This window comes from Porites lutea, chromosome 7 (assembly GCF_958299795.1).
Source record: "Porites lutea chromosome 7, jaPorLute2.1, whole genome shotgun sequence".
Classification (NCBI taxonomy): Eukaryota; Metazoa; Cnidaria; class Anthozoa; order Scleractinia; family Poritidae; genus Porites; species Porites lutea.
This window is the reverse complement of record NC_133207.1, coordinates 8699300-8724299: the sequence shown is the minus strand read 5'-3', so window position 1 is coordinate 8724299 and position 25000 is coordinate 8699300. Positions and strand designations below refer to the sequence as shown.

Sequence of the window (25000 nt, the reverse complement as noted above, 5' to 3'; positions counted from 1 at the left end):
ATTCCTTGTGGAAGACTCAAGTAGAAAGCCAGTAAGATTACACCAGGAGAATCGTCTGACTCTTTGGGATAACCAGGAAGAATTTGAACCATGTCAGCCGTAAATGCGACGTTTACAGACGAGCGCCTTCGTCTAAAAAAAAAATAATAATAAAGATATCATACATGTAAATAATGATAAAATAAAACGAAACAATATAAAGGTAAGATCATTGAAAAATAAAGATTAACAAACTGGCCAAAATAATTGTGGTGATGATGATGATGATGATGATGATGATGATGATGATGACAATGGCCAATTTAAAAACAGTCTTTTATTTTTAATAATGCTCTTATTGCTTTCTTCTATAGATGCTGTTTGTTGCCATCAATAATTAAAATGTTAAATTAGAGCTATTGTTTATAAGAATAGAAACATGAAGGAGGAACCTGACGAAAGCCTTTGGCAAGGATTTAAAGGGAGAAAATGTTTACAAAAGGACTTTAATGAAGATGTGATCGTCACTCCAGTGGTAATTGCAATTTAAGCAACTGCAAACCTAACGAAAGTAAATGTTCGCAAAAGGATTTTAAGGACCATTTTATCATGGGCGTTAGCTCAGTTTCCGCTTTCCCCCCAAGCTATAGAGCTTTTTCACTTATGTGGCCAGCAGCTATGTGAATTTATTACGACAAAAGACAGCATTTACATAATTTAACCTGTAACATGTGGGTGCTTTAAATGCGTTAAACGTTTATCGAATTATTTAAAATTCGATTCTTATCTAGTGATTGATTTAATAGTTCATTCGTGTCTGGCAAACAAAAATAAACAAAAACCATTCACCTTGATTGATTTGGGAAACATTGAGCTTTTGCACAATATTCCCTCGCTGCTGCTGCAACTCGGTTTTTGAAAGACTGTTCCATGTTTTGGTCCCACTGATAAATAATAACAGCAAACAAATACACTCCGGCATGAGTAAAAGGCAGAACAACAGCAAACGAAAGAATAAGAAAAAATACATAATAGTAAAAACTACTACTAATAATGATTGTTTTATCCTTGAAGAGGTAAATGTTATACCATAGAAATCCAGGGAATCTTGATTTAGACTATGAAAATTCCCGGGGGTGGGGAATTTCTCACCTGATCCTTCTAACCTCAGGTATATTTTAGGGCATGGCTCTGCTATTTTTTATCTTTTATTTTATTTTCTTTTTGCTCTGAGATATAAGGGTTTGGTCTATCTTCAAAAGAAAGTGCGTAGCAAGGGTGAGTCGTGGACATTGCATTATCCTTGTTGAGATTGGCATCACCATGGTAACCTGTTGCGTGACCAAGCAAAGCTTCACTTCCTTATTTTTCTTTCCGGATTCTGTAAGCAGGGTTGGAAAACGTTTATTGAGCACTTTTATTGGTTATGTTTTTACCTATGTAAAGTGCTTTCCAAATGTAACTTGAATGGTGGTTTGCCTACTTTTAATGAATGTTTTCTAGCCATCACGTGACAGAAAAATCGTAACATTTTAATGACAACGTGATCTGGACATGCCTTCCAGTTAGTTTCGTGCAGATCCCGAAACGCGAAATTCTTTAAGCGCTAATTCTTAAGTTAAAAATTGTAATTGGACACCTAAATGAGTCACGTAATCCTTACTTGACAACTTTCAATTTGTAGTTCCCTTCACCATAAGAAAAGATTTCGTTAGAAGTTGGAATTTTTAGCTATTTCTCTCCCACTTTTTACATACAGTTCATTCTATTTGCCGGAAAGTAAGCCTTAGAAATTAAAGGTTTCATCACTTCACGCTCGCGTGTTCTAGTCCTTTTTTAAACTTTATAGACGGACATCTGTGAGCAAGGACTAAGTCAGCAGAGAATTTGATTGTCGGCGAATTTCTGTAATCGTCCATCGTTCTGCTAGTGATAAGCTAGCCGCTGATTTACTCGTCTTCCTTTTTTGGGACTGAGTCTTATTCCTCCAAAGAGAGAGGAAGAGTGTCTGGGGAATCGTTTCCAATCAAGGATTTGTGAACTCGTGTCTGGCAAACTCTCCAAGTGTTTATATAAACGCTGAGTTATGCGCACGTTATAACTTCACCTGCGCTTAACGGATGTCTTTTGGTCCATAACTTTTAAAAACAGCTGGTCCACCCAGTGTCATTGATAACACGTAACGCTGATAAATGTCACAAAATTTACCAACGCGTTCCCTTCGGGATTTTTTGTTTTACGTCATCATAACCATCTCTTACTTTCTGGCATACACTGACTGTATACTTCAACTGTAAGTACTTGCAGTTGAAATATATTTCGCGCGAGTTACTAGAGTGCCTCCTCGTGATTTCGCTTTCTGCGCGAAATCCTTGCAGGGGCAATTATTAACGGTAAGTCACTGAGAACCATGGGGGTGGTATGGCCGTACACGACACAAGTGATGCCATCTCAAAAACCAGAGATTCAGTAAAAAAACAAACAAACAACCAAAAAAGAACATTTTAGAAGAAGGCTTATAAGAACATGACCATATTACACTAAACACCACAATATATTGTATAACAAAGCAACATATAGATAACCGGAAGTTTATTCATGAGCCGACGACAATCGTGTTATATAAAGTACTGTGCAAGCTGTGAAAAAAACACTCAGCCGACCGCAAATAAAAGATCATCAATTCTTGCTTTGAAACTCCGATTAACAGTAAAATAACTAACCGCTTGCTTTCACTCGAAGCCCCCGCGAAAAAGACTCGAGAGGCCACCCTCATTATCTCAGATACTGCTTGCTTTTGGACCCCCCCCCCCCCCTCCCCCGCCTCTGAATTTCCGTTTCCTTTTGTGGTGAGGGGAGGTGGAGTATGGATATTTTCTGGAACTACACAGTCAGACTTAATATTTACAACGCGCTTAAACTCCCACGTAAGTTTCGTGTCAATACGTTGCATATTTACGGAGATAGACCACCCCCTTCATTTTTCTTGCTTTTTTTTTTACTTACTTTAGATGACTCAGTCCTTAATTTACCTAGACCATCCGTAAAGCAGTGCAGATATCTTTTTTTTTTGAAGCTTGCAAGCCTCCGTTGTTATTTTTCTACTTTAAAATACCCACAGTTCCTTTTAAGGCTGGGTACATAATAGCGAGCTAGCAACTTCCTGTAATATCAATTAAAAAATAATAATAATAAAAATAATAATAATAATAATAAAAACAATTAGCTGCAGTGCCCAGCATGGACAATCTATTTTGGGTACTACTAAATTCACTGGCATGAAAAGAACTACCTTTTCTAAATCCATATTATTGACCTTCAACATAACTGATTCTCTCATCACTTGTTCTGATGGCGTTTTTATAACGGGTGAGTTAGTACTTGGTTGTAACGTTGAACCATCTGCAGTTGGCGTTTTGGAAGCATTTTGTTTTCCGGCTGAATAAGTACTTGGCGGCAATGTTGAACCATCTGCAGTTGGCGTTGTGGAAGCATTTTGATTTCCGGCTGGATAAGTGCTTGGCGGTAACGTTGAACCATCTGCAGTTGGCGTTGTGGAAGCATTTTGATTTCCGGCTGGATAAGTGCTTGGCGGTAACGTTGAACCATCTGCAGTTGGTGTTGTGGAAGCATTTTGATTTCCGGCTGGATAATTACTTGGCGGTAACGTTGAATCATCTGCAGTTGGCGTTGTGGAAGCATTTTGATTTCCGGCTGGATAAGTGCTTGGCGGTAACGTTGAACCATCTGCAGTTGGTGTTGTGGAAGCATTTTGATTTCCGGTTGGATAAGTGCTTGGCGGTAACGTTGAACCAGCCGCAGTTGGTGTTGTGGTAGCATTTTGATTTCCGGCTGAATAAGTGCTTGGCGGTAACGTTGAACCAGCTGCAGTGGGCGTCGAATGAGCATTAGCTGAAAGATGTAAAGTATGGAAAGGTTAAAGCTAGAGAAGGTTTATGTTAAAATAAGGAAGGAGGTTAAACCCCAGATACTTTTTGGTGCATCAGCATGGCCGCCGTCTCGTTGTTTTGGCACACCAATATGGCCGCTGTTATTGTGCGAAAACGACTTAGAAAATGAATAATAATAATAATAATAATAATAATAATAGTTATCATTATTATTATTATTATTATTATTATTATTATTTTACTTGAATTTTGGCTCGAAACTCTTGCATTTTTAATGATAATAATAACAACAATGATAAAAAAAAAAAACAAACAAACAAAAACAAAGATAACTGAACTAACTCTAAAATCCTATTTACAATTAATTTCGCTTAAGAAAATTCGCTGGTTTTGCATTGCGCATAACAAGATGGACACCGTCAAGACGGCCACCGTGAAAGAGATCATCTGCAAAAACATTATTAAAATGAAGTTGACTGAAGAGAAAAGCTGTTGGGATTTTCGCTTGAGGTTGTTTCTTGCCAAAATAAGACTCAATGTGTTGATAATTGACATAACGCGGTAAGCGTGTTGGTGAGTTCGACTTCCTCACGGAGAACCTCGATGGTGGATGTTAAACTTGTGCCAACTCACTTTTATTTTTATTTAAACGCCATCTTTATCACATTGCGTCCTAACCGTGATACACAATATAAATTCTGTAAAAACCGTTTTTTTTAATGCTTTCTTCTCCCTTCCGCATACATGCCATTTTGAAACTCGCCCCAGTCCTGTCTCAAAAATTGGAGGAAATGCAGTCGGTGCGCAGTTTCTGCAGCTCTACCACAAAAACGAGTAAGGTGACCCCTATTTTTTATTGCCTGATTTTAGGAAGAACAGTGCTTCCTTTCAATGGGAAAAATATTGACTTAAACCTTTGTTCAGTTTTTTTTAGCAAATCTACAGAATCGTTTGGATTGAGCAGTAACGGGTCCACTAGCGCGTGTCTAATTTGAGGTCACTTTGGAGCGTAAAGTAAGAATAAGGACATTAAAAGGCACGTAAGTGAATACATGGTACTTAAGTGACTAAACAATACATTTAAGTCAAATTCTGTGCAATACATCATGTATCAAGGAAAAAATCTCTCCTTTTCAGTTTGTCTAGTTTTGGGCTGCGCGCAGTTTTTGCTAAAGGGTCCTAAATAGCCGTATTCGTCAGCATTGTGTCGTGAAAACGAGCACGGTCACCCCCACTTTTTATTACTAACATATGTTGTCAATAATATGTTAGGTTGTTTTACGCATAGTAAGGAATCACCTAACCAAACTACCCAGTGAAAGTACTTTTTACATATACTTAATTCATATCGATTAAAACGCACGCCTAATTTCGACTTAGAAAAGCTCATTTCATTACTATTACTATTATTATTATTATTATTATTATTATTATTATTATTATTATTATTATTATTATTATTATTATTATTATTGTGTCATCCTCTCCAGTTGCTTTTGTGGGAATTCAGCAATCCTGAAGCTTAGAGACATAACACTTTCCGCAAGATATGGGCAGTACCAAGGATGGCCGACAACTGTGCGCTTCCAAAAATATGTGGTACACTCATTCTTCTCTAGTAGCAATTAAGTTAAAACTTCAAAAGCAGCACAAGCTAGCCTCAAATTGTAAGGATAGAGAGACATTTAGATTCAAAGTTTTCCGCGTTAACACACAAAAAAAAAAACGCCAAAGAATTGTGCACGAAAATAAGTACAACTCATTAATCAATCTATTGATGGCATACCCACGTCATACACGTAATTGTCATTTTATGGTATATAAAGAGTTGTGACACATAGTTAATGCAATAAGTCCAACGGCGCGTAAGCGACCGGACAATGACCGGCCCGGAAACTTGTTTTGGTTGAGAGGGCTGGATCGGTACCCAACCATAAGTACCATCCTTAGAGCCAACATAAATTGACTAAACTGGCAAAAACTTCGGTGTAGAATGTTTACCTGAACAGAAACCACACGACCGTCGACAATTTTGCCAGGACCAGTAGAAATAAGCAGAACAAAAGCTATTTGGGAGATCTGGGCACACAACCTGACTATCAAAGCAGCCCGCTGTAAAACAAAGAGAAATAAAATTGCATAACAAAATAAACACTAAAAAATCTGTTTACAGAGTAAAAAGAAAAGAATATAGCAATTAAAAACATGTCAGCTTTTGAAAAGATGGTCGCGTCCCTAATACATACCTCCACAAAAACCACATGTTTTTGCGCAATATTTTTTAGAGAAGTTAAAACTATTCACACAGAAATTTCCATGAGCGAATGATGAACAGAAGCTAGAGGATAGATCAGAACAACCTGCATGAAAGAAAAAGAAGGGTTGATTAAGATTTTCCTCGGGTTTTGCTTAGGACATTAATTTTTGCCTTTGCCCAATTACGAAATGCTTCTGTATAGTTATCTAATATATAGATTTTTTGTACGGGAATTTGGTGAAAAACGTCCGTCAAATGGTACTGGTATTTTTTTGGCACCGAAAACAGGAACGGGATTAAGCGTACCATTTTCAAAATACCGGTAAATTTTTCGCTTGCTCTCGACTTGAAGCCTGGCACTGGTAATACAAACAAATGGTACAGAAAATTCCTAATACCTCGAAAGGTATTATTTTTTTCCCGGAAAATTGCCTCCGGAATAAACCGTTCCATTTGAATTCTCCCCGGAATTTCCGGGTTTTCCCTACAAATGGTAAGCGCTCCTAATTACCAAAAAAAAAAAAAAAAAAACCTTGGCACGTGCGGCACACCTTTTTTCTAACTAGCGAAAAACAACTTTTTGTTTTCTTTTTTTGTATATTTCTTTGCCGTTGTTTTGCACGACTATAAAGTGAAACTTCCAGAAACTTCCTAGTTACACGTTTTATGGGGATAATGTTGTATGTGTTCCTGTTCACTTTTTTTTTCGCTGCCGCTCATTTTCACCCCGGTGGTAGCTAGTATTTCTCCTTTTTCTCTCCACCGCTATAAGGGAAGGGAAGCAGAAACTTCCCTTACGTGAAAATGCAGTTAGCTTTCCTGCTAGCTAACAAACACACCATTAAAATAATGATAAACAAATAGAAGAAATCTAAAAAGGAAATATGAGGATCAAAACAAAGACAGCAACAGCAACAGCGACAACAATTGACAATTATAAAGAATTGAGGCAGGGAATTGAATTCGGGATAGCCTAAAAATAAATCCAGTTGGCAGTTGGAGCGAAATTAGAACCCGGGACTGCCATATTACACTAAGAAACACTAGCCACTCCGCCATAGAGGTGCCTCTCGTATTGAAGATAATTTTGTGCTTTTATTGTCCTTCAACTTAGCTTTTAACGAAATATGTACCAAGTATTTTAACGTCTAATCAACAAGGGGACTATTTACTTCCACTGCTTTGATTCGTCGGCAGCACGGTCGGACTATTACAGCTTCCACTGGTGATTGCCACATCATCGATAGCTATATCTCCTGTATATGAGGACCCCGCAATACCTTCGAAGGTTATCTATAATAAAATAGAATATATTTATATAAAATAAATGGAAAGTATTCAAGTACTTGAAAAGTAAAAGCCTCTATCGTTGCGCATAAGATCATATCGAGATTTAAGTTAGCCCCAGCAGTATACAGGACTATTGTCACATAAATCGAGTTTAGTGGCCTTAGTCTTCTGTAGCTAAGTGGCAGAGCACATCAACTAGTAACTAGTGGTCATAGGGTCGACGGGAAAATACTGGGAATTTTTTCCTCAAAGCCACCTGTGTCAGTGACTGAAAAATCATAATCTTTCTCATAATTTCAATTGTTTTTTTTGCTGCGAATAAAGCAAAAAGGATCTTTAAATGGTTTTTGGCAAGATCATTTGATACATCTCCTTTTACGTACTTAGGATTTTCAACTGATCTCTGAAGATTTTAAGGGATTTCTGAAATTTAATTAATACCAACAGTCACGTTTTCTTGAGAATCGAACTTTATAAACTTACTATAAACTTTGAAACTTACACTGTGTCGCAAATAAATTGTTTCCCTTGCTCGTATCCAGTAGTTACCCTGGTTCCCAGACACATTGAAAACCAACTCATATCCGCTATAAACATTAAGAGTTCCTATGGTATCACCATACATGTGATAATAAAAAACGAGACAAGCTGCCGCGCCATTTCCAGAAACTGACACTTGAAGTTTTGCGTTGTCACCTTGCTGCCTAGGTATCGACGTCTCTATATACATGTAGAAACCTGCAAGAACATTATAATAATAATAATGATACTGATATTGGTAATGGTGAAAATATGAAAATGTAAATTATCTATTAAGCAATTCCCTCCCTTTTAAGCTTCTCCCATCCACACCAATCGAAGTAAGGTACAAAGTTGATAAAATTATTGTCACTTACATCTGTAGGCCTTCATGTTAAACAATCACTCTCTCTCCCGGACAAAACAAAAACTAGGAATACCTAAACACCTTCTTATTTCGCTGCCACCAACACCGCGTTTACGACAAAAACATATTAAAAAAGAAAAAAAAAACTTCTGAGAGAACGGGGTTTTTCAAGGACTCGGTTCATAAACATCATTTAAATACTGTAATTCTCAGTGTTATTGTTGTATACATTAATGAGCAAACTGGGCATGAAAATGCTGTCAGTTTCAAAACAGTTATTTGTAATAGTTCTTTAATGCCTAGAATATACTGCATAAAGAGCAAAACAAATTAATACGATTGACAAATAATTATAGTGATGTTCATAACGACATTGGTTTACATCTTGGAGTAACTTTCTGCCCAGATTTATCAATATGCCAGCATAGTAGGGTCTCATTTACAAGGGTCTTAATGGGGTGGTAGCTTTGACGGTTTACGGTTATTTTTTTCAAGTTTGACAGTTTAACGGTTACGTTTTAGAGCTTTTGACGGTTGAGGGTTATTAAGTGGACGATTAAATCCAACAGCTAAAGGTAATATTTACTTCTGTATAAATTAAAATTAACTGTCATACTTTGGAGGTTGTCTTGGCCTTTCAGTTATAAAGTATCAAAATATTTTCAGATGGGTCTTGTAATTAAGAGATTCCTCAGGAGTCAGAAGTCTGTGGAGAATAGCTGAAACAGCACGAGATTTTGGAACACTTAGAAACTTTTTTGACTGTTAATGTTAATCCGCATTTTTGACGGTTCATGGAAAAAAAAAAAAAAACAACAATATAAGGAGGCCCCGGTTGTTCAAACGTTGGTTAGCACTATCCCCCGGACAAATCTCTATCCAGCGGATAAGATTTGGGGAAACTGATTGCGTTAACGATTTGATAGAGATTTATCCAATTGATAGCGTTTCCCAGCTTTTGAACAACTGTGGAACTGGGTCTGATGGACTGATAACTTGCAGATATTGTGGAATCATTTACAGTGTTAGTGTATGTACCATTTCCAGTGGTGTGATCTGATGAAGGCCCCGTATCAAAAGATGGAGTACTTCCGTTTCGCAGTGTCCAGTCAAATATGTCAGAGCGAGACTGACTCCATCCATAACACAATCCATAGTCAAAGTTACAAGATGCTTGAGCAGAAGGCGACGTCCAGGGCGACCACGTTGTCCATGGAACAGAAGTTGTTGGTGCTGTTGGTATAGAGAAGTTGTATATTCTTTTAACGTTTCCCGACTTTAAGTTAGCAAATAGTTAGCGGTAGCAAATGCGAGAAGAAAATCACAGTAAATTTTCTTAACCTGTTTTTAAAGCATTCACATTGGGACGCTCTGAAAAATTTATTGTCACATACCTAAACATATCACCGATGCATCTTCACTGTGGCCGCAGTTGTGAGAGCCCCATCCATTGTGCCCACAATAGAGTATAGAACTTTCACTTCCCGAACATGCAACATCATCCAGCCAAATTTGACCACTTCCCGCGCCGAATCGGGCAGACCCTGGAGCACTAACCGCACCAAAAAACCCAAGTTGACGACAAACAACTCGCGCGTCATATATATCCCAGGAGTCATCACAAATAGTTCCCCAGATGTTATTATAATAAACTTCAACTCTTCCTTCCCAGCTTCCGGATCCTCCAACCAGCCGTAAACCTAACAATGAAAGAAAAATTGAAAGGACATAGAAAACAGATTCGATCCGATGACCTTGCTTAAGAGCTGGTCCATTTTTTAAGGGGAGTAGAGGAGGGCGGTGTTAAAAGTAATCATGTCCGTACGTAAAGCGTCTGTAGCATGACTTAATTTCAGACGTTGATTGTCATTAACTCGAATAAGATACATATCGACCCTGAATAAGTTTCACACTAAACAGAAACCAACAGACGTATTTTTTCCTTAAAATTTGCTTTAAATGCAAAAGATATTGCACACATTTTTCCCCAGAAGCAATCCCAGTTGGACATTAGGAGGCGTGATTCTTGCCTATAGTTTTTACAAACACACGCGAGGATTTGAATTCCGAACTGACAAGAGAAAGTCCTCGGGAATACTAAAAACAAATCCAGATGGAGGTCACGGTGCAGAACGAGATTTGAACTCAGGACCTTTTACCTGGAATTCCGAGTAAAAATTGCTTCGCTTGGCTAACTACTCGCAGGATGGCCTTGAGTAAAACGAAATAAGCTGTATTCACCGTAAAAATGCACTTAGCTTCCCAGGTACAGGAACAGTTAGAAACACTAAATAATCCAAAGAACACACTTTTAAAACCAAGTTACAGATGGCAATCTGCAGCTATTTATAAGCGTGGTACATTTGCATTTGGGATGACCGAAAAACAAATCCAGGTATAGTAGAAGGAACAGGGCTAAAGCCCAGGAGTGCCGGATGGTATTAGAAATATTGAGATATTGAGTACTCGGTCAGAGAAAATACTTTTGTTTTTATTCACCATTTTCACATATACCACAATGCACCTTGTTTACCCTCCAAAATTTGACATAACCATCTTTTCCAATTTCTCCAGGGCTGGCATTACAGTCGTTCCAAGAGAAATTAAAGACAATAGTTACGCAAAATATTGGGGGGTAGATAACCTGTCTTTCTGAAAATGGTAAATGGGGAATAATACGGATTAGTATATACAAATTCAGTGATCTTGGTTATTTAAGCAATATGACTAGTTCGCTGGTTCGGACTATTTAACAATATTCACCTCCTAGCTAGTGGACAATGTGTGAACCTCGGTGTTTTTCCCATTTTTTTTTTTTAGACAACGATCTTTTAAAAGTGGACAAAATCCTAGGATTGCCTTTTTCTAAGGCAAGAAAAGACTTGGAAGGATTCAAAACGGCGTTTTTTCCATTGACTGTAGCTTAGTTTTGTGCTCAGTGGATTGTTTACAACTCCCGTTTATTCGCGTAGAAGAAGCCGTTTCGTTAACTCAGCGTTTCCTAACAAGAAAATTTGGCCCAAAAATCGAGGTTTATTTATGACGAACAAATTTGAAAGCAAATGTTTGTAGAAATTCTACGTTTCAAGTAAAAGGAAAAAGAATGATAAAGGAAGACGATGTCTAACCTCGAGCAACCGAGCCGCCATTTTTGTCAGCACTTCATGCAAAGGACGACACAACAAACCCTTTTGGCTATAAACTTGGCGAGTCAACAGAAAACAAGAAAGCTCTACTTTTCTTCTCAGGTAAGGAAACAGTTCAAACTTTTAACAGTTCTATTCAAGCCATTACGTTGTTGTTTGCGAAGTGTTAAACTTGTAAATTGCGATGTTTGAAAATTCTGCAAAGATCTATTTTTAAACTTTCGCTTGATTTGATCCGTCAATCAAATCGTACTTTTTAATTGTTTTCTCTCTGACTTTGTTGAGATCACTTCGTGTGGATACACTAAAACAATTATTCTTTTCCATCTCGGTGAATAGTGGCTTTAGGAATATTTATCCCTATTTCAAAGAATAATTGTTAAATGTTACAGAATATTTTTAAGCTTAATCAGCAGGGGGAATATTTACCTCCAATGCTAGGACTCGTTGGAAACACAGTGTGATTATCACAACTTCCACTAGTGATTGCCACATCATCGATAGCGATATCTCCTGTATATGACGACCCCGCAATTCCTTCAAAGATTACCTATAAATAAAGTACAGATCTGGAAAATGGGAAGTCTTTAAACAGTTGAAATAAGCCAAATAAGTTGGATCGCTGCAAGCGGAAACCGAAAGAAAATTTTAAACAACCATTAAAAAAGAGAGGTCATCAATAGAAAGCAAACTATTAAGATTCTCATGACCCTCAGAATTAGATTTATACGTAGTGGTAGGTCTTCCTGGAGAAAAGATAGCACACAGATAATTTCATAACATATTTAACTTGTGCGAGTATTTAATTAAAGGAAATGACACCCGATATATCTGACAATTCGTAGAAGATTAAAAAAGAAAATAAATAAATACAGTAAACTAAAATAGTGAAGCCAAAGAGGTTGGCAAGGTCATACGATAGGTCCTTTTTTATAAAAGCATCATTTTTAACCGATGATCTCTAAAATAATACTTCAAGATTTCCTGCAAATATTGTGTAGATTTTAGCCGCCCGAAATCTAAGAACATCAGTCGTGATTTTTTTCGGAAGCTAACCATATTAAACTTACATTGTTTCGCAAATAAATCGTTTTCATTGCTCGTATCCAATAGAACCCCTGGTTCCCAGATATATTGAAAACCAGCTCACTCCCGCTGTAAACATTAAGAGTTTCTATGGTATCACCATACATGTGATAATAGAAAACGAGACAAGCTACTGCGCCATTTCCAGACACTGACACTTGTAGTTTTGCGTTGTCACCTTGTCGCCTAGGAGACGAGGTCTCTATATACATGTAGTATCCTGCAAGAGCATAATGATAATAATAATGATTCTGTGGAAGTTTTGAACCCAAGAGTCACTTCAAATGTAGGTAGGGTGAACGTAGTCCTGTTTTAGAACAAACGAATCGTCACTGAATCGTAGTCAACAGTTACCAGCACTGTACAAACGGCTTATGGAGAGAATCAAGCAAAACTAACTACGAGAAATAACTGGACAACTGACAGGTCAACCAAGTCAATAACCAGAATACAATACCAATAACTGACGTGGTACAACTCACTTTAACACTAAAGATGACTATTGCACAGGTTGTCGAAACGTCGGTCACTGTTAACAACAACAGTCACATTCAAGGATATACGTTCACCCGGACGATCAAACTCAACCTACTTTTAATAATGATTAACTAATGAGGCTAGTAGGTTTTTTTTTTAGTAAGATTCATTACTGAAATCACGTTGCCAATAAAACATGCCCTTTCTCTCTCCCCCGTCTTCCCAATATAGGCGAGGATTAACGATATTTAAAAAAGAAAAAACCTTCCAAAGACAGGTTTTTAAGACATGGAAATCTCAAATTCTTTGCGCTGTATGCATAAATGATTAAAACGCAACTAAGCATGAAAATGTTGTCATACATTTAGGTTAATTAGTTGATATTTGTTTCTAATACCTGCAAGATAATTCTGCATAAGGGAGTAAAATAAACATGAATCAAAAACCACAAAAACAAACAAACAAACAATGGGTTATAAACGGATAGTCTTATTACCGGAAATAATAATAATAATAATAATAATAATAATAATAATAATAATAATTATAAAACTGAATTATAATCATCATAAAAATTATCCCAGAATCCTTTAAGGTAATTTTTTTAAAAGCTTTCTAACTGTGACAATTTTATACGTAGAAGAATGTCAGACCACGACAAGATAACATTTGCCACAAAATATCTTCCCATGTCACATATAGGGGGATGACGTAATCAGTCACGTGACTATTTCCGAATTAGGTTTTTTTGTTGCTGTGACAAGATTTCATGATTGGGTTAAAAACAAATAGCATATTTGAAGTTTTGGTTTTGGGCTTATAGCTGGGGGAGCTTACAAGCAACGCTGTACGGTATAGTCGGTACCGTATTTACATCTGTTACATATTTAGAAGACAGAGCCCTTTTTAAAATTATTTATAGTATGTGTGTATGTACAGTATTGTACATACCCTTTCCGGTAGTGTGATCTGATGAAGGCCCCGTATTTGAAGATGAAGTACTTCCTCTTTGGCGTGTCCAGTCAAATACGTCTGAGGAAGACTGACTCCATCCATAACACAATCCATAGTCAAAGTTACAAGATGCTTGAGCAGAAGGTGACGTCCAGGGCACGGACGTGTTTGTGCTGTTGGTATAGAGAAGTTGCTTTTTTTTTGTTAATTTATCACGACTTTGTTGTTCAGGCGATAGCTATATGCTACACGCTAACACACAAACAAACAGATGCAGACAGTAATATGTCCATAATGTGAGTCTTAATTATTGATTGTCTCGTACGACGTACCTCCTGAGCATATCACCGATGCATCCTCACTGTGACCACAGTTATGGATACCCCATCCGTTGTGTCGACAGTAAACTATAGAACTTTCATTTCCGAGCATGCAACGTCGTCCAGCCAAATTTGTCCACTTCCGGCGCCGAATTGGGCAGACCCTGGGGCGCTTATCGCTCCAGGAAATCCAAGTTGGCGACAAACAACTTGCGCGTCATATATATCCCAGGAGTCATCACAAACAGTTCCCCAAATGTTATTATGATAGACTTCAACTCTTCCTTCCCAGCTTCCAGATCCTCCCACCAGTCTCAGACCTGAAGTCCCAAAAAAAGTAAAAAAGGTGAGTGAAATGTATTGTCGTTGTTTTCTCTTGTAGATACTGTCTACAACCTTTCTGTGACTGGTTTCAATGTTTTAGATAGAAACAATCAAAACTATTCGATGGGAATTCATGGAATGTTGATTAAAAAAAAAAAAAAAAAAAAAAAACTAAATAGCTTATATTAGATGGCCTAATTTTATCTTGGTAATGTTGTGTGTGTACCATGTAAGTGTGTTTGTTTTCATTCTATATTTGTTCTTTCCCCTCTTCCAAGGCCATTTAAAGCATGGTATATGTATTTAACGGATATAATCTATGTTTTTTGTTTAGCCTTAGAACTTTAAGGGACTGGTAAAAAAGTGTATGGGGGTGGGGGGGGGGGGGGGGTGGAAGGGGGGTGGGCCGGGCAGAGAGGGATCGGGACAGGCGGTTTTTAGCCTCGTGCAAGAGGTGGGTCGTGCAGTTTTCAGCTACCCTTAAGGGATAGGTGGTCACCCTATTTTATAACAGATAGGAACACATTTAAATACTAACGAGACAGTTGACTACAATTGTTATATAAAACACAGCCAGCTGGAATTATTGCTAAAATACTCTCAAACCTGTTGTGTGTGAAAATGCAAGAGGTGAAAGGTCGCACATCTATACCGGCGTTTGCTAACCTTTTTTGGCTCTAACGAGCATGTTCTTTAATGATTTTCCTTTCTTGTAAGGACATGATAAGTAGTTCTTTAAAACTTTAGCGAAGTTACGATTGGTATTGTGTCACGAATGCCAATATCTCTTTCTCCTCCTTGTTGTTTTGTTTTAGAAGTTTAGACTCCCTTTCTGTGAATTTTATTTTTGATAGCAGGTTTTCTATCAAAGTTTGTGGGTAGCCTCTGTCCATCAAGGGTTTTTGAAATTTGAATTATTTTACTCGGAGGTTGATTCTGAGGAGATTTTTCGTAGGATTCTCAAGGCTACTCCTTTGACAAATCCTTTTTTAACACTCTGAGGGTGACGGGAGGTGAAATGTGCGTGTGCAGGAAAGTTTCCGCTTGTTTAAAATGTGTCTTTGCATTAGCGATAGATTTTTCCTTGAATCTCGTGACTTCGTCGTATAAATATGTGGCACTGAAGAAAGACGAAAAAGCTGACCCTTTTTTAAGGTTTAAACTAGAAGCTTTATATGGTGTAAAATAATTATAATTACTTTTACCGTTATACTTTGTAATGATAATAGTATAGGTAATAGCATGATTTGTAGTGATATTTGGCATAAATACCACTAGTGATATTTCGAAATTGTTATACGTAATTTTACCAGCCTTAAGGCGAGTGAAATTTGAGACAATTTTGAAATATCACGAGTGGTATTTATGCCAAATATCACGTACAAATCATGCTATTATTTGTTTATACTACCACCCGCAAAAGGTTGCAGAAATTTCTCATGTAGTAGTATAAATAATAATAATAATAATAACAATAATAGTAACAATAACAACAACAAGAACAATAATAATAATAATAATAATAATAATAATAATAATAATAATAATAATAAAACTAATAATCAGTACCACAGACTGTACCTGAGGCGCCAGAAGGAGGTGGAGAAGGGGTAACAAATCCATTCATTTTGTTGATTATCCAGGATTTTAAGTTTCGAACGTTAGCATACACGGTTGGCTTCGCTGGGGAGGCACAAGGCAGGCCCGTCCAGCTGGCAGCTCCTTCAAGATACCATTTACCATCAAATTCGCACACAAGTGGCCCTCCGCTATCACCATGACAGGCACCCTGACCTCCCTGGACTTTCCCAATGCATATCATGGAGTCGTCTATTTTCCCCGGGTAATAATTGAGACAGCGTTGCTTGGAAACGAGTGGTAAATCAACCTGCATCAGAACGTTTGGATGTGGACCTGCGTAATAAATTGTTCCCCAACCAGTGATCCAACAAGGCTTGGCAGAATTATCAAATGGAAGCTGAAAGTTTGGATCTGAGAGACAAACTAGGCCAACTCCTTTACCAAGCACAGCTGGTCTTGATAACCTGAGCAAGGCAATATCGTTGCTATATGTGTTTGGGTAGTGATAGTTTTCGTGCTGGATTATCCTTATAACGTCAAAATCCTGTTCTGTTCCAATGGCAGAAGACAACCTGTAATGTGCTCCCAATCTTTTTAGACAAACAGAAAAAAAAAACAATAACAACAACAAACAAAACTAAACAAAAACACAAATGAGATACATCAACACAACGTAACATCTTGCTAATATGCGTGTAGCCTGCGCGCAGACGAAATTAAACTCTGGTTAACTCCGTCTGCGAAACAGCGCCGAAATCCTTGTTCTGGACTTCCAGCTGTGTACCCAGATTTGAGTACGCGCCACGATTGGCCAGTTAAAAAAGGCCTTTGTTTTGTTTGTCGTGATCGCCAATCAGGTTGAAGGGAAATTCGAAACGCACTTCCGGTAATTCGTTGAGTCCGTTGGGGGTTCAGAACAAGGATCTCTGCGCTGCTTCGCAGACGGTACTAATCAGAGTTTAGTTATCGTCTGCACGCAGGCTAATATGCGTGACATTTCTCGAGAAATCCCACGATTTTGTTGACAAATTTCTCCCAGGTAAATCACGACTTCATCCTAAAAAAATCATTTAAATTGACGAGCACACAATGCACTTTCCTGACCATGTAAGTATAATTATCATGATTATCAAGTAGCTAGAAAAGGTCCAGGTTGTTTTGACAAATTATTAAATTTTCTCTCTTGCTAAGATTGTATGGCTGTATATGAGGGTAATTACATTAAAAAAAAAAAAAGCTCCTTTTAAAGGTAAAAATCCGTCAAAAATGGGCAATTATACCATTTTTTAAGATGTTCGAAAAACCTAGGAGAGGCAGGCAGCAAGAAATTTTTACAACAAATGTTCCGAAAATTCTAGATCGTCTTCCGAACAGATATTTTCCGAAAATTGACGTTGGGTGCCCCTAAGTCCCCTAATGCACTCTTGAATAATTCGACTTTTTACTCTTACCTAACTTTAACATCCGACAAAGACATACTTCTTACACAGTGAGTTGCTGTTAAAACCCATTGAGGATGAATTAAAGATCCTCCACAGAACTGTCTACCGCTGCTTGATAGTAGCATTGCCTGCCAGGGCCAGCCATTTACAGGTGCCTCGGACCCGTTCACAATACGAGGGGTACTGACACTGGGCCTTACACCGCATGTGACTGTAATGACAATACAATTATTAGTATAATTTATAAATAAACATATTTTCCCCAAAATCGACACTATATGAATGTTACAAATAGAGGCCGGATAAATAGATTAATGTTTGCTTAAGACGTTTTAGTGGAGGGAATGGGAGGGGATAGCTGTTTTAGTATTCACCAAATCAGTTGGATTAAAAATTTGGATTAAAATAAATAAACATTACCTTCCTGTAAATTGAAAGCGTCACTTAGAAAATCATTTCCTTACAATTAACAAACATTTTTGGGGATTTTGTCAAGTGCATTTTACGACTTTGTTCCAAATTCAGTATGAAAATAATTTCTACCTACCAGTGAACACCGAAAAGCCAAAATTCGTCGCTTTCTTGGTATTTGTTTGTACGACTGCTTCAATTATCGCTCAAATTTCGTCTTCCAAAAATGTCTCGAAACGAGACGCCATCTTGGCTCCGGTTCCAAAACAGTGAATAGCCTAGGATATTCCGAGTTACGGGAGCCAATCAAAACGCGTGAAAAATTCTCTTCACTGATTTGGTAAATAATAAATGTAGGTACCTCTAACCCCGAACTGCCTTACTATTTCTATCGAATTTGTCAATTTTTTTTTTTCAGACACGAATCAAATTAACTTTTGTTGAAAATTTAAGAATAAAAATTAGCGAAAAAAGTTTGACACAACGTTTCGATGTCGCCATGACATCATTATCAAGTGACAAAGATAACTCAATATAGGCAGTTAAAAGTCACAAAATAAAGAACAAAGGTAACATGTTTGCGCGTGTAAATGAAAAAAAAAAAAAAAAAGAATGTGAAAATATGTTAAACAGGCAGTTTTGCCCGAATTTTACTTAACGGCAAAATTCAGATGTTTTACGGACAGTGAATTAAGCTTTACGGACAGTGAATTAAGCTTCACTGCTCGCCGCCATATTGATGAGCATTATTTTGTTGGTCACTCTTGCCCCTTAAGTAGTTAAAAATAGATAATTTAAAAACTTTTCTTAACACTAATAGATAAAAAAACAACAACAAAAACAACAACAAAGGCACTTCCTCTCTTACGGTTTGTTGTCATGGTAGCTTCTGATGGAGTTTTATAAGGCTTCCCCACTGTGTCAATCCCAAAGACTTCCACAGAATAATTTGTTGAATGAGTGAGTCCGTTGACTTCCGTTGTTGATCGATCTCCACTGACAATCTGATGCAATGTTACACTGTTATTTCTTCTGTTTAAGAAGACAATGTAGTGACGAACTTTACGGTTGAGAACGTTGGTAAGGTTTGTCCACCGAATCAATATGCTGGAGAAGGTGGTGTTCTCCACTGTTAAATTCCAACCAAAAAGCATTTGGGCTAAATATGAGAAAAATATATAGAATATAAACAAAGAGTCACCTAAGAATATATGAAGAATGAAATATTGATTAATAAAAGAGATATAAGAATCATGCTAAATAACAAGACTGCTTCGCTAAATAAGCTTCGAAATGAAGGAGTTTTAACCGACCAAGCACATTTTAAGTAATAATAAGATCAAACAAAACGAACAAAAAATATCAAGTTGCTGCGTTAAAACTTCCGTCAAAAAATGCATGCCAAACTCCTTTTTCATGATTTTTTTTTTTTTTTTCATTAAAAAAAATGGAAACTTATTTATTACGTCCGGAAACTTACCACATAATGAAAAAAAAAAAAATTAGGCTCTGCGTAATTTATTGAAAGGGCTTAAAGGCAATGAAGCCAATGGTTATTCTCTTTAATTTCAACTATTTTTATTTAATTATTAGTATTATTAATCATTATTATTATTCATGGGTATTATTATTATTATTATTATTATTATTATTATTATATCTATTTCCTCTTCTTTTATGTAAGGTTAAGTTACTTCTATTTTTTAGAATTTGTAAATGAATAGTTTTTTCTATCTTCGCTTATAATATATAGGATTGTTTTTGTTCTCTAATGAAGGACGAGGGGTTTCTTTTGTAACGGATGGAATTGTAGATAGTGTTTTGATGAATTAATTAGATTTTTCGTAACAGTAGGTTGATTCTAAATAGGATTTTAATTGAGGTTTTGTAATAAAGATTCTTTTATTAGTAGTAGTAGTAGTAGTAGTAGTAGTAGTAGTAGTAGTAGTAGTAGTAGTAGTAGTAGTAGTAGTAGTAGTAGTAGTAGTAGTAGTAGTAGTAGTAGTAGTAGTAGTAGTAGTAGTAGTAGTAGTAGTAGTAGTAGTAGTAGTAGTAGTAGTAGTAGTAGTAGTAGTAGTAGTAGTAGTAGTAGTAGTAGTAGTAGTAGTAGTAGTAGTAGTAGTAGTAGTAGTAGTAGTAGTAGTAGTAGTAGTAGTAGTAGTAGTAGTAGTAGTAGTAGTAGTAGTAGTAGTAGTAGTAGTAGTAGTAGTAGTAGTAGTAGTAGTAGTAGTAGTAGTAGTAGTAGTAGTAGTAGTAGTAGTAGTAGTAGTAGTAGTAGTAGTAGTAGTAGTAGTAGTAGTAGTAGTAGTAGTAGTAGTAGTAGTAGTAGTAGTAGTAGTAGTAGTAGTAGTAGTAGTAGTAGTAGTAGTAGTAGTAGTAGTAGTAGTAGTAGTAGTAGTAGTAGTAGTAGTAGTAGTAGTAGTAGTAGTAGTAGTAGTAGTAGTAGTAGTAGTAGTAGTAGTAGTAGTAGTAGTAGTAGTAGTAGTAGTAGTAGTAGTAGTAGTAGTAGTAGTAGTAGTAGTAGTAGTAGTAGTAGTAGTAGTAGTAGTAGTAGTAGTAGTAGTAGTAGTAGTAGTAGTAGTAGTAGTAGTAGTAGTAGTAGTAGTAGTAGTAGTAGTAGTAGTAGTAGTAGTAGTAGTAGTAGTAGTAGTAGTAGTAGTAGTAGTAGTAGTAGTAGTAGTAGTAGTAGTAGTAGTAGTAGTAGTAGTAGTAGTAGTAGTAGTAGTAGTAGTAGTAGTAGTAGTAGTAGTAGTAGTAGTAGTAGTAGTAGTAGTAGTAGTAGTAGTAGTAGTAGTAGTAGTAGTAGTAGTAGTAGTAGTAGTAGTAGTAGTAGTAGTAGTAGTAGTAGTAGTAGTAGTAGTAGTAGTAGTAGTAGTAGTAGTAGTAGTAGTAGTAGTAGTAGTAGTAGTAGTAGTAGTAGTAGTAGTAGTAGTAGTAGTAGTAGTAGTAGTAGTAGTAGTAGTAGTAGTAGTAGTAGTAGTAGTAGTAGTAGTAGTAGTAGTAGTAGTAGTAGTAGTAGTAGTAGTAGTAGTAGTAGTAGTAGTAGTAGTAGTAGTAGTAGTAGTAGTAGTAGTAGTAGTAGTAGTAGTAGTAGTAGTAGTAGTAGTAGTAGTAGTAGTAGTAGTAGTAGTAGTAGTAGTAGTAGTAGTAGTAGTAGTAGTAGTATATTTTTTACAGGGGTTCACCTTTATGAACGCTTGTTCCCAGTATCAGGTAATCAGCTTTGATATTACTTCCCAAGAGACGCAAGTAGAAACTTGCTGTTATGTTGTGTGAGGCGAAGAACGGAACCTCTACCAATGATCCACGAACAGAGGATGAGCAGCCGCTTTGGTGAAATTTCAGAGTCCCATTGCCGTCAAAAATCTTGAAATATTCACTGTGGTAATGATGACAGAAAACATAACGGCCCGTTTAGAGAATTTATAACTTTTCATGTATTCTTCATGTTCCTTTAGTTAGTAATTATTGAGTCAGTTATTGCTAAAATATTTTGCGACTTTCTTTACTTGTTGCCGAGAGACTTTGTGCCTCACTTTTGTGTCCCAATAAACACACACACGCACACACACACATCATGTCCAGGATGACAGAAACGACACATTGGTAGTAGCTGGAGGAATGAAACATTTAACAGTCACTTAACATTTTCTTTGCAAGATATCATTAGATATGAAAGTATTAGTGTGGTTTATAACAAGTACGCGAAGGAGACATTCTATGACATTTCACATCCCGTTTGAATGGTCCTCTGATTTTTTTGGTCCTTTAGCACAGATAATAAGAGCTATCTCAAATAACAGAAGGGCTGTTCTTGTAACCAACTCTAAATTCTAATACTGTAATTCCTTTATGGTCATGCAAATAAAGCTTTTGGTGTAACACAATTACAATGGTTTAAGTGGCTCCTTCCCTCTAGAGTTCAATCATGGTTAAAACTATTAAAATAGTTATGGTCCCCAAACAGATAATAAAATAGATGCTATTTAAATTTTAGCATTGAGTTGCATCGGATTGAATAAAGTAGCAATATCAATTAATACCTGCAATAACCAAAGTTCATCTCCTGAATTAACACTAGACCAATTGCTTGGGGAATACCGACATTCCCAATTGACCAGAAGCAGTACAAGCTGGTGTAATCAGAATGTGTCACATTTATACCGCCAGATGATTGGTTGACCACCACCTTGCAAGCTGTAACGAAGATAATTAGAAGACAGTTTCGAGTCCGCTTTGAACGCTAAATAAAAGCGCTCAGGATGCACTTTTACAGTCTTATTCTTTATCTTAAGAAAAGATATTTAACAAATTGTAGGAAAAACAATCCTCTGTTTTTTTTTTCTTATAAATAATAACAACAATAATAATAATGATGATAACAAAAATAATGATAATAATAACAATAATAATAATAATAATAATAATAATGATAATTTTAATAATGAAAACGTTATTGATAAGAAAGCTAACTATAAAATACTATTTACAATTTATTTCGCCTATAAAACACTATTTACACTATGTTCAGTTAAAACACTATTTACAATTCCTTTCGATTAAAAAAAGGACAGTTAATTTCCATTAAAAAAATTCATTCCATTATAAATATTTTATATATTCGAAAAAAAATGAATTAAAAAACGGTTCATTTCAACTAAACTAATTTATGAGCTCACGCCATTAAAACACACGCTTGGGTAGCGGCGTTTAAACGGTGTTTAATAAAAAAAATAAATAAATAATAAATAATAATAATAATAATAATCACGATGGTATTTTTATTTGTAATTAAAAAATTGACCAAGACACAACGTAGGCTGACCGCCAAATTTCATCTGCTGTTCAAACCACCTCCGGTCCAGAAAAACACCCTGTGCACAAATCATACCCCGCTCAGCTCTCCCCTACTCCTCCCCCCCTTTTTTTGTTTGTTTGTTTGTTTGTTTGCTTTTTAATGGTGATGCCTCAAGATTAAAATTGGCTATTTTGCCTTAGGTTTTACCTGTGGTAACATAATAAAAAGAGGAACGCGGCCCTTCTCCTTTTGATGTATACGCTGCCACAGAAACACCATAGCGCTGAGCCGGTCCTAGTCCTGTTTTCAATGCCCACGTCATATTAGAACTGCTTGTATTAAATGGTACTGGAAAATAGGCGCTCCTCCTGAAGTAAAGTCTATAGCCTAACAATCGGCCATTGTGAAACTTCTGAGGAAGAGGATTCCAAGTGACCTTGAACTGCGTTTCTCTTACTTCAGAGAACGTTATATTGTTAGGAGCACGACCAGGAACTGGAAGAAATACAGCAGGTAAAGCAATTATGGATAAGTTAGAAGCAAGGCTTTACCAATAACGTAATTGCGCTGTAAATTCTATAAACATACCCGATTCCTCAGTCCACTCTGTGACCTCTGAAGTCTTGTAAACATTTCCGTTATCATTTACACCAAGAACATTGAGTCGATATTCCATATATGGCGACAGTCCATACAAAACATCAGATGTGGTATTTCCTTGCAGGATATTTCCACTCACCATACTTCCATTGCCACTTTTTATGACAGTTAGATAGTGCAGAATGGTTTGGCTCAGCAATGTTGATAGATTTTTCCAAGAAACTCCCATACTAGTTGCTGTTTTGTTATCAATGGATACGTTCCAACTGGACACTAGGTGAGCTAAAAAGACAGCAATAAGGTTTATTAGTTAACGATGATGATAGAGGTTACAGCGATGGTTCAGTTTAAGAATGTTTATTAAAATTAAATTTCGCCACGTTATTTGCAACCCCAAGATTCGAATGGGCAAGAGCTTCCAAACCCGTTCGTATAGGTAGCCCCTCTAAAATCACGTTCGTACACTTTACAATATGATCAAGACATGTCAGCTTCGTTTAGAATCGACATATCAATGTAAAAGTTCACGTGGAGTGATTACTGTTTTTGTTGTTGTTGTTGTCCTTCTAGGATATTTGAGGAGTAGAAGCTTCCTCCCCCCAGCACCCTCTCCCCCCCCCCAAAAAAGACCAGGTTCCCCCTCAAATATATTCTTACCCTTACAGTATAATGTAAGTACCTATATTGAAAAAAAGCAACGAGGTCACTGCAGAGGAAGTAAGTATTCCTTGTCTAAGCACACTAAATGACAAGGAACATGATCACGACGATGATAAAATACAAAGATAAACTCCCTCAAAATTGTCTCAAAATGCACCAGATTGCACCGCAGCGCAAATTCATTTCCCGCTAGGAAGCTTGTGGCCTTCGGCCTCTCGGGACTTCTCCGGCCCCCAAACGATAATTCTAGCTAGAACCCTGGTTTTGTTGTTGTAAACTAGTCGAAGTTCCAAAGTTTGAGTTTTCTTCGTAATGGGCTCAGTTTGGAAGCCAGCATTTGGATACACACATTTTTGTTGTTTTTGTCTATTTATTTGTTTTTTGTTTCGTTTCGTTTTGTTTTGCTTTGCCAATTTCTGTTTCTATGCTGTGGACTTAAGGTTAAAAACTATCAGTTTAGAAAATATGTATGAATAGAATAAATCTGGAATATTGCCATGGTAACCACGACAAAAAATCAAGAAAAACTTAGGTGTAAAACTAAAATGAATGTTATGGGAATATACATGGGCGAAGAAAAGATATTCTCGAGTGCTCCTCATTTTTATTTTTATTGTTATTATTATTATTATTATTACTATTATTATTATTATTATTATTATAACTATTATTATTATTATTCGCTATGTTGATGATGATGAGGCACTTTTATTTTACCTTTTACCTCTTATTTCGGTTGTTAGAATTAAGAGCTTCAATCAACAAATGTCAGTTTATTACGCATAGGAAAAGTAAGTCTGTAAAATGGAGATCTGTGCTTTCTTTGGGTGTTGTACATGTATGATGAGAAATACTAAAGCTCGCAATATTAATGTTAT

General features: G+C 36.6%; 1 protein-coding gene across 1 annotated transcript in view; it reads right to left on the bottom strand.

The window, feature by feature from the left end:
• Positions 1 to 25000, bottom strand: part of LOC140944405 (uncharacterized) — a 52424-nt gene that overhangs the window by 1841 nt on the left and 25583 nt on the right. Inside the window, exons 16-35 of the mRNA XM_073393551.1 lie at positions 23451 to 23744; positions 23070 to 23357; positions 22108 to 22261; positions 21250 to 21443; positions 18933 to 19223; positions 17663 to 17864; positions 16212 to 16801; positions 14395 to 14626; positions 13984 to 14159; positions 12540 to 12775; positions 11899 to 12019; positions 9718 to 10023; positions 9362 to 9556; positions 7940 to 8175; positions 7320 to 7440; positions 6137 to 6250; positions 5892 to 6002; positions 3272 to 3891; positions 829 to 923; positions 1 to 132 (exon numbers count right to left, since the gene is read on the bottom strand). The exon at positions 1 to 132 is cut by the window's left edge and continues 246 nt beyond it. Of these exons, the coding sequence (XP_073249652.1) occupies positions 1 to 132; positions 829 to 923; positions 3272 to 3891; positions 5892 to 6002; positions 6137 to 6250; positions 7320 to 7440; positions 7940 to 8175; positions 9362 to 9556; positions 9718 to 10023; positions 11899 to 12019; positions 12540 to 12775; positions 13984 to 14159; positions 14395 to 14626; positions 16212 to 16801; positions 17663 to 17864; positions 18933 to 19223; positions 21250 to 21443; positions 22108 to 22261; positions 23070 to 23357; positions 23451 to 23744 (4708 nt within the window). The remainder of the gene's footprint in view (positions 133 to 828; positions 924 to 3271; positions 3892 to 5891; positions 6003 to 6136; positions 6251 to 7319; positions 7441 to 7939; positions 8176 to 9361; positions 9557 to 9717; positions 10024 to 11898; positions 12020 to 12539; positions 12776 to 13983; positions 14160 to 14394; positions 14627 to 16211; positions 16802 to 17662; positions 17865 to 18932; positions 19224 to 21249; positions 21444 to 22107; positions 22262 to 23069; positions 23358 to 23450; positions 23745 to 25000) is intronic.